A 10240-nucleotide genomic window follows, 5' to 3' on the forward strand; every position below is an offset into this window, starting at 1 on the left:
AAACTATATCCTCTTTCATTGTGATTAATTGTAATTTTTTGATTTACCATTTTATAGATAATTATAGAGTTGATCGTGTATGTAACCGCTAAGATGACAAATTACACCTATCACACAAGTGAATGAAATATTTAAAATTAAAAATCAACTAAATAAAATCATCAAAATCATTGATAATTATCAAGGAAGACAATATTCAATTCATTCTCCCTTCCCGTTTTCGCTATAGCCGTCAAATTGGGTTAGGCCCGCCCCGCCAAGTAATTTAGGCTGATTAGGTTGAAATTTTATCAACCCATCACAGATGGGTTGAGGTGGGTTGGCTCGCCTAGGCCCGCGATCCACGTGGGTTGGCCCGCGGCGGGCTTGGGTTGGCCCGCGGGTTGAGAAAGTTTATTTATTTATTTTAAAATTTAAAATTAAAGTATAAAACTTAATGAATTAGTGTGTTTCATCTATTTAAAATACAATTTAAGCTTAAAAATTATAATTCAAACTTAAAACTTTCAACTTAATCAATTTAAATTATACTTCAAACTTAAAATTTTTAATATTTTTAATATTTTTTTATTTTTTAACAGATTGGAACCTAATCCGCGACCCGCCTTGAGTTGGGTTGGGTTGGAGATTTCTCAACCTGCCAAATGGTGGGTTAGCCCGCCCCGCCCCGCCAAATGATGGATCCGTCATGGGTTAGCCCGCCCCGCTATGGGTTGGCCGTTTGACCGCTCTAATTTTCACCATTGTGTTAATCTCTCTCTCTCTCTCTCTCTCTCTCTCTCTCTCTCGTTCCACAACTGTAATAAAAATGCAATCTTTTGGCCGAAAAATGCAAAATGACTGTTAAACTCAAAGCTGCGGCCCGACCATCGTCTCGCGATCTCGACCACCTTCTCCTATCCCTCCGCAACCGAAGCCGTCTCCCCGCCCACGTATGGCCCGATGACGACCGCCATCATCTCCCCCAACCTCCCTCCTCCTCCGTCGCCGCCTCCATCCCCGTCGGCGATGACTCTCATCCGCCGCCTCCTCTCAAGCTCAGCCACCCTCTCCTCCGCGCGCTCGAAGCATCCGGCCCCGCCTCCACCCCTCGATTCTCTCAGATCCTGGCGCAGATCGTCATATCAGGCCTCTCTCGCCACCGCCTCGCTGCTGGCCGCGTCGTCAAGCCCCTTTGCGCCTCCCCGTCCTCCATCCCCCTCGCCGTGGCTCTCTTCTCCGGCGTGGACGACCCAGACGCCTTCCTCTCCAACATCATCCTCCGCGCCTATATCAACTTCGATCAGGCCCATCAAGCCCTCGATTTCTTCCGCCGCTACGCGCTTCCTTCCTCAGTTCCTCCCAACCACTTTACTTTTCCACTCCTCGCAAAGCTACTCGCGGAGCTTGGACTTGCTCGAGAAGGCCTGTGCATCCACGCCCTGGCTTCGAGACTGGGTTTCGAGTTCGATTTGTACGTTCGAAACTCTTTCATCCACATGTACTCCTCTCTGGGCGATGTCGACTCCGCCAGAAAGCTCTTCGATTTAGGCCTCGATTCAGATATTGTCACCTGGAATTCCATGATCGATGGGTACATCAAGAATGGGATGGTTGACTCTGCTCGCAGCCTGTTCGATCATATGCCTGAGACGGATTTGGTCACCTGGAATGTGATGATTGCAGGTCATACCGGGGTTGGAGAAATGGATGCAGCAAATCATCTCTTTGTAAAAATGCCTGAGAGGGATTCTGTTACATGGAACACTTTGCTCGATGGTTATGCCATGAAGGGGGAAATTGCAGCTGCTAGGCAGCTTTTCGATAAGATGCCTATCAAGAATTTGGTGTCTTGGAATATCATGTTGGCTCTTTGTTCTCGTATCAAAGATTATCGAGAATGTTTGAAGTTGTTTGATAGTATGATTGCAATGGAAGATGCGAAACCCGACAAGGCCACCTTTGTCAGTGTCCTCACAGCCTGTGCACATTTAGGCGATCTTGTTCGGGGAAAATGGATTCATTCGTTGATCATGGACAGGTCTGAAACAATCAAGCCTGATCTTTTACTCTCAACTGCGCTCGTAAATATGTATTCCAAGTGTGGAGATATGAGTTTAGCTACTGAAGTCTTTGATTCGATGGAAGAGCGTAGCGTAGCCACATGGAACTCTATGATTATTGGTTACGGTTTGCATGGCAATGGTGAGAAGGCTCTCGAGTTGTTCATCGAAATGGAGAAGACGGGGCAAGATCCCAACGAGACTACGTTTGTGTGCATTCTGAGTGCATGTGCCCATGGGGGAATGATAATGGAAGGATGGTGGTGCTTTGATCGTATGGTTCGCATGTATAAGATTCAACCTAGGCCAGATCATTTTGGTTGCATGTTGGATCTTCTTGGTCGAGCTGGCTTCTTGAGCGTCTCAAAGAAACTAGTTGACGGACTACCAATTGAGCCAGTGCCAGCCTTGTTGGGGGCTCTAATGTCAGCTTGCAGCACTCACTGCAACTGGCAGCTCGGGGAGATTATCGGCAAGAAGTTGATCGAAATGAAATCTCAAGAGATTGGACCATATATATTGTTATCTAATATGTATGCAGCACAAGGCAAATGGGATGATGTAGTGAAGTTAAGGGAGATGATGAACAAGAATAATTTACAAAATGGTGTAGGTTTTAGCTTAGCGAGCAGTGTCTTGGAGAACAATGGCTCAGCTGGTAAGAAAAACATGATCCTCTCTATGTTGTGTGAGATGGGTAGCAACATCAAGTTGTCATTGTACAACCATTGAAAATTAGGGAAATCAGTACAGTATGACTTGATCACTCTGAGATTCATTCGCTATTCTTATCAAACTATTGCTGCATTGGCACGAGATTTCTCAATTATTAGAACTTCTTTAATTTGTTATTATAAATGGAAAATCAAGTTTAGAATTAATTTTGTATTTTCTCAACTATATTTATTAGATTTAATTAGGAGGATTAATCAAACTATAATAAAACGTACCCACACTTTGTATTAATAATTTATAGTAAAACACTATATCACTATTACATCCTAGAAGACATTAAAATAGATTGATTTACCACTTCCTAATTACAGATTAAATTTTAACGATTTTTTTTCTAAGCAATCATCATGCGGCCTTTCACTGAAAAAAAAAACAGAAGAAAACAATTAAAATTGCACATATGAGGATTTACATTACATCCAAAATTATTAATTTCAAACCTTGTTATGTGTTACAGGTCAATTGAACACACAGGATTACACAGAAAAGTAAACGATCAACTCAACAAGCCACAAGTAACGCATTAGAGGTTCAACCCACAGATTAGGTGGGACAGTGCAATAGCAGTAATCAAGCTGCAATTTTGATCTTATTTTTTGTAAGAGAAACAAGTTTAAGAAGAAAGAGTTCCATGAAAGGGCTAAGTCTTATCCAACAATTGTACTCAAAAGATGTCATCCGAACTAAACTCAGATAAAGAGAGGCATCTCAAGAAATTATGAAGCTCTATCATTAACTCATTATCATCTAACAGAAGATGTCTGCTCAAGCCCTGCAGAAGAGCATCAAAGCAAGCTCAGTAACAAATCAAAGGGTGAACCGAGCAATAAAGATAGAAACACGACATAAATGGATTAGGATATGTGCACCTCTTTCAAGAGCACCATTCGCGAGCATTCTGAAACATGCGTAGCCATGGACTAGGCCCTCTCTTGTCGACGTCCCATTCCTTCGGATACCATGGGAACTGCCACATCATAAAGCACCTTTCAGGATGCGGCATCATGGCAAGGTGCCTTCCGTCAGGAGAACAAAGTGCAGCAATTCCGAGTGGAGATCCATTTGGATTGAAAGGATAAGCCTCCGATATGCTGCCATCATCATCACAATACCGTAGAGGGGCCAGGTTAGACTTCAGAACACGATCTAGAACACCGTCATCAGGGAAGTATGCTCTTCCCTCACCATGAGCTGCCCAGACACCCAATGTACTACCCTCCATACCTTCAAACATCATGGCGGGGGACTTTCCAATCTGGACACTTGTAAAGCGACACTCGAATCGGCCAGATTCATTGTGAATGAACCTTGGTTGTGACATGTCTCCACCATAACCAAGGGATCCTCCCACATCAGCGCCAGGCACCCATCCAAGAAGGGCCATCAGTTGACACCCATTGCAAACACCTAGGCTAAACGTGTCTGGGCGGTGGTAAAAATCTTGAAATTGTTGCAGCAGAGGCTGGTTAAATCTAATTGATGCAGACCAACCTTTTGCTGAATCAAGTACATCAGCATAACTAAAGCCACCAACAAATGCGATACCACGAAACTTGTTCAGAGAGACTTGTCCATGCAGAAGGTCTGACATTGTTACATCCCAAGGTTCAAATCCAGCAGCATGGAATGCTGCCGACATTTCTCTATCACCGTTGCTACCTTCCTCTCGAATGATAGCTACTCTGGGTTTTGAAGGAGCAAGGATCAGCTTTTCATCAGTGAACTTTGGAGTGAATGACAATGACCACGAAGGTGCATGCCTATGCTTTAGACCTTCCTTCTCCAATTCAACGCAAGAAGCTAGCCTTTGCAATCCCTCGAGTTGAAAACTTGTCTCCTCCCACAAGTCCCTAAGGAAAGTTGTTTCTTCTTTCAGTAGTTTGATTCCATCAACAGACAACTCCATAGTTGGCGTAGCAGTAACATTTCCAATTATCTCACCAGTAACTCCAACTGCTTTGAGTTTTTGAATAACCTTGTCAGCGTGTAGTGAATTGACCTCAAGAACAAGACCGAGCTCTTCCGCAAATAATACTTGAAGAAGGCCATGGCCCTTGGAACTCAAGTTCAATTGCACACCACAATTACCAGCAAATGCCATCTCGAGAATACAAACAATAATCCCACCATCACTAATGTCATGACCAGCAGAAATTAATTGCTCACTCAGGAGTTCCTGAACAACCTCAAACACCTTTTTCAGGTATAGCACATCTTCAAGATCAGGGCACTCATCGCCAACTTGGTCAAATGCTTGTGCAAGTGCAGATCCACCTAGCCGCCGATGTCCTTTTGCTAGATCAATGTGTAAAAGAATACCATCATCTCCAAGCTTTAGGTCAGGAGTTACAGTCTTCGTTATATCAGGACAAGTTACATATGTGCTAATAACCAGGTTACCAGGAGCCTTGACAACCTCACCAGCTGCATTTGCTGCCATAGAAAGACTATCCTTTCCCCCATCGATGGCTATACCCAGTTGTATCATGGATTCTGAGAGAGACATAGCAGCATCATACATGGCTGCTCCTTCTCCATCAAGTTTCGCAGCATACATCCAATTACCACTGGCCTTTACATCTCCGAGAGATGTAACCTTTGCCCAAACTAAATTGGTCAATGCTTCACCAACAGCCAATCTTGCCATAGCTTTTGGATTCAACAAACCTTTCAGTGGTTGCTCTCCTATTGCACAAGCACCACCACTCAAATCTGTATAAGACTGGGCGATAACAGCAACATCAGAAAGTGGTAGCTGGAGGGGACCTACAGTCTGTTGTTGTGCCACAAGTCCTGTTACACACCTGTCAACTTTTGTCGTTAAGAAACGTTTAGAACAAACTGAAGGTAGTTTCAAGACCCTCTTCAAACAGTCTATTAATGTAGTGGCAGGTGCAATATCTAGCGGCTCCACCATTGTAGGTACTCGCTTGAACTCAAAGATTTTCTGTGGCATATCTCCAAGCACCTTTTCAAGTTCAAGATTCTCAACAGGCGGTGGTGGAGGAAGCCCATTTGTTTTGCAATGGTCAATAGCCAAGCTATCTACTAACACAATTCGCCCACTACCATTGATTGTACCAATAATAGCCATAGAAACCCTTTCCCTGTCACATACAGACTGCAACAAACTCCGGCTCTCTGGTTTAACTAACAAAGCATCCTGTTCTTGGTATTCTGCACCCCAAATCTCTAGAACTGACATGGTATGATCACCAACAACTATAGAACGGATATCAATTTCAGCTCCTTCAGGATAGATAATTTCTTTTACAACATTGCAATTTCCCCCAGCCCCTTGATCATGGATGCTAATAATAGGATTTTTATCCCCCATTTCAACACAAGCACGGACTACACGATATAGCTTCTGAGCCATCTCAGCATCTCCTCGCTGCACTGCATTAAAATCTAGTTCTGCATCATTTTGCCCACTGACCATGCTTGAAGCAGCACCACCTCCCATTCCAATTCGATAAGCTGGACCTCCGATCTTGACAACAAGCATTCCAACTTCTGGCTCTCCCTTTGATACATGTGCATGGTCAATTTGTCCAATACCTCCACTAAACATTATAGGCTTCAGCCATTCACGTCGCTCACCATTCGAAAGTCTCATACCAAATGTTCTTGTGTAACCTTGAATCAGAGGCTCTCCAAACTTATTGCCATAGTCAGATGCTCCATCGCTTGCAGAAACTAGAATTTGTAAAGGAGAAGCTAAATTTGAAGGATATGTGAAAGATCGGTCTTCCCATGGTGCATAGGCTCCCTCAATATGAAGATTACCAACACAATAGCCAGCTGTAGAAGCCACAACAAAAGATCCCCGTCCAGTAGCATGTGTATCCCTTATGCGGCCTCCAGCTCCTGTTTCTGCTCCAGGGTAGGGAGCTACAGCACAAGGAAAATTATGTGTCTCTGCAGTAAATAATACATCTAGCTCACGGATCATACTGTGAAGGGGAGATGTCACTCCAGGTGATGCTGGCCGCAACTGGGATACTGTGAACCCCTTGATGGCACTTGAGTTGTCCTTGAATCCAATCACAGAATTATTTGGGTTTGCCTTTAAAGTGCCCTTCACTATTTGCATAAGTGTTTTGCCCATTGTCTCACCATCTATAATGAGTTTCCCATTGAAGAACCAGTGCCTGCTATGCTCGCTGTTTGACTGTGCAATATCAAAGAGTTCAACTGATGTAGGATTCCTCTTAATGTCATCTCTAAAGAGCCTGGTGTAGTACTGAATATCTTGTTCATCAAAAGCAAGGCCCATCTTTAGATTAATCTCTTCCAATGCTTGTCTTCCCCTCTCGATGACAGGAATCACTATAACCGGATCAGGAGTAGCACTAGTGTGAAATGTAGTAAGCTTTACTGGATAAACACATTCTGTCATCCTGTCATGAACAATTGATGCAAACTCTCTGATTTGGTGCTCCTCCAGTGGCTTACTTCCTTTCCTAAGACGCAAAAGGTATCTTCTTGACCGCTCCATACGAGTCACTTCTGTTAAGGAACATGCTTGACAAATTGATACAGCATTAGTTGACCATGCTGTAGTAAAGGACATGCGAGGTCCAACTTCAACAATTATGGTACCAGCATCTATGGAAACTTCTTTTTCAAGAAAGCTCTCTGCCTGAAAATTCTCAGGCTCAAATGTCTCCTGCAGAATCCACTTAAGCGTTCCGAGTTTCTCAGCTGACAGTACACCATCAAGACCAATATTGAAACAAATTTCAGTTTTTATCTCAACAATGTCACCTGAAACCTTTACTTGGACCTGCCTCAGCAGCTCTGCAATAGCACTGTCATGAAGTAGTGGACGGCGGAAGAAATGAATGATTTCCTGGTATACTCCTAGTGCATCAGATTCCTCTACTAATGAACTCTGTGGGCCTTTCGAAACAGCATCTCTTCGACTCAACAATAACGAGAACTTTGGCGTCAAAACTCTACCAAATGACAATCCATGGCCATGCCAACGATTCGAGCCACCTCGAATAAGGTGGCACCTACTAGGTTGGCAGTGCTTATGCCTAAAATGGCCAGACCTTTCCCTTCCCTGAAAGAAGAAAAGCGAAATATTTTCAAAATGCAAACACATGGAAAGATCCACAAGGAAAGAAGCGATGAAATCCACGAGAATCAAAATCAAGGATGCTCACCGTACTAGCGCAGAAAGCATGGAGGCGCGAGAAACCAGTTGTAGCCGTATCCCCCAGAACAACCATTTAGACCACTGAAGTAGCCAAGAAAATAGATTTACCGATCGACAAAATAAACCTTGATAAAAGGGACGGGCAATAAGGGATCATAAATCCTCAAATCAGAATAAAAATCGCAATCCACTAGTTAAAAAGAGTTTTGCAAAAAGTGGAGAAGAAGACATAAGGTAGGTTTAGGGTCCAGTAAACCGAGCCAACGGTTGCCGGCGGAGGCGATGGAGGACGAGGGAGTCAGGCGCAAGTGATCGCCGGCGCCGGGCGTTTGGGGAGCAGGTCGGCGACGAAAGAGGGAAGGGGCAGGAGGCGGCGAGGGAGTTAAAAGAGGTGCGGCTGGGAGGCAATTTATTTACGGGATGATCAGAAAAAGAAAGAAAGAAAAAAATCTTGTGTTCCGACCATTTCTATTTAAATATTTAGATTAATTTAATTTCCAAATTCATTGAGAGATATAATATATTTGAGACTTCAGTTAGAGATGGATTTATGATTTAAATTATCAGGTAATTTAATCTGACATAAATTTATTAATATAAATTATAATTTATTCAAATTTTAATTTTATTTATCTATATATGCATGGTACCTATTAATCATCCCGTCACTAATTCAGCAATAATTTATTCCATTAATTTTATTTATAATGTTAATAGTAACCATAAAATATCTTAGGAATAAATCTAGTAACAGTTGGTTGCCTTTCTTAGATTAAAATAAAATCTTTTTGAAGAATAAATCTAATTATAATTGTTTCTCTTGCTCAGATTACATTGTGTTATCATCTAGCTATAATTTCATGTCTTACCTTTATCTTTATTAGTGTTAAAAAAATATCTTATTAAAAACAATTAAAAGAACATTTCATCTTATTTTGTTGCTTATAACTCTTATATCCTAAATAAAATTATTGCATATTAATCAAAATTATTGCACATAGAGTGCTAATACAATAAAATATTATTTTTAGCTTGATTAAAATTACTTAAAATTAATTTAAATCATCCAACTTTAACAAAATTATTTCAATGCTATTGTAGCATCTATATATGGCTATATCTACTATAATTTATAATAGCTTTAGTCATAGTTGGTATAATATGAAGTAATTTGACCTAAATATAGTATAGTTAAAAGTGTTAGGAAAAGAATATTTTTGGCATGAGAAATATAATAGGGGTGTTCTTTTATATATATATATATATATATATATATATATATATATATATATATATATAAAATAAGGCATCTTTTTTATAAGCCCAAATAAATTAATCAATTTAACTTAATTAAGTAATAAGATTAGATCATAACATGCCATCATTCTCATCCGCTGCATCTTAGACTCGACTTCCTCCATTCTAAACTCCTGCACACTTAGACAGAGGATTAGAACAATACAGGACCTAACTTAACTTGGTTGATCATATCAAAACTAACCGAGGCACCAACATTTTCCAATTTATCAAGTCTTAATTTAAAAACTTAATTTTCAATATCTAATTCATTGATCCTCGACTTTTCATAAATGCCTTAATCATTTTTCTTTCTAGGCATATATCTAAAATTTTTAAGGTTCTTGCTTAAATTATTTTCTACCTTTCTATCCTTAGACGGGGTAGTTCTAGTATGATATGAATTATAATCGTCCTTAGAATGATCATGCTTTCTATTTTCATGATAATAAGCTCTAAATTCATAAAACTTATTTCTAGTATGTTTTTAGCATGATACAAGGGAATTGCATTATAAATGATACCTTAGAAGCTCCCCCTAGGTTTGAGCTTCCTCCCTTGTCTTTTCCTTGATGTCTCCCCTTTGTATATTGATTCCGGTGATGCCCTCTTTGATTACATGTGAAGCACACAATGTGCTCCTTGCCTTTGCGTATCAAGGGTTCGACTTCTTTTGGTTTCTCCTTTATCTAGTTGTCGATTGAGCCTTCTTCTTCATCAATTGTGGATACTTACTTTTATAGTGCCTTTTCTTCCTACGCTCAAAGCACATGCTATGATATTTATTTTTATGAAATGAAGTTGATATACCTTCTTGAGTTGACCTACCTGCACTCGTAGAAGTGACACCCTCTTCTTCCTTATAATCTCCGAATGTAGAGAGTTCTTCTCGTTCTGATGTCAAAGGTCTCTCCCCCTCAATCCTTGAGGTTGAGGTTTCTTCATCATGCTCCTTGGAGGTTGAGAACCTCTTAATCTCTGAGTTCTCTTATTCTTGAGA

General features: G+C 41.0%; 2 protein-coding genes across 2 annotated transcripts; one reads left to right on the forward strand and one right to left on the reverse strand.

The window, feature by feature from the left end:
- The first annotated feature begins 836 nt into the window (after positions 1-836).
- On the forward strand, positions 837-2775 carry LOC141813979 (pentatricopeptide repeat-containing protein At5g15300-like). The gene has a single exon (XM_074701983.1). The coding sequence runs from the start codon at positions 837-839 to the stop codon at positions 2772-2774; it is 1938 nt and encodes a 645-aa protein (XP_074558084.1). The 3' UTR covers position 2775.
- A 372-nt stretch (positions 2776-3147) lies between these two features.
- On the reverse strand, positions 3148-8312 carry LOC141813349 (putative phosphoribosylformylglycinamidine synthase, chloroplastic/mitochondrial). Its single transcript, XM_074701300.1, has 3 exons — positions 7952-8312; positions 3647-7848; positions 3148-3549 (listed from the first exon to the last, which is right to left on the reverse strand). The coding sequence occupies exons 1-2, from the start codon at positions 8015-8017 to the stop codon at positions 3652-3654; spliced, it is 4263 nt and encodes a 1420-aa protein (XP_074557401.1). The 5' UTR covers positions 8018-8312; the 3' UTR covers positions 3148-3549; positions 3647-3651.
- Between the last annotated feature and the right edge of the window lie 1928 nt (positions 8313-10240).

Source organism: Curcuma longa, chromosome 20 (genome assembly GCF_044706935.1).
Source record: "Curcuma longa cultivar G26 ecotype Majalengka, Jawa Barat chromosome 20, ITB_CL_G26_1.1, whole genome shotgun sequence".
Taxonomy (NCBI): Eukaryota; Viridiplantae; Streptophyta; class Magnoliopsida; order Zingiberales; family Zingiberaceae; genus Curcuma; species Curcuma longa.

Bases quoted from the DNA above. Each gene is read 5' to 3' on its own strand.
- LOC141813979 (XM_074701983.1), top strand. From the start codon at position 837: ATGACTGTTAAACTCAAAGCTGCGGCCCGACCATCGTCTCGCGATCTC.
- LOC141813349 (XM_074701300.1), bottom strand. From the start codon at position 8,017: ATGGTTGTTCTGGGGGATACGGCTACAACTGGTTTCTCGCGCCTCCAT. The intron at 7,849-7,951 runs GTGAGCATCCTT...TTCTTCTTTCAG, and splicing joins ATGCTTTCTGCGCTAGTACG to GGAAGGGAAAGGTCTGGCCA.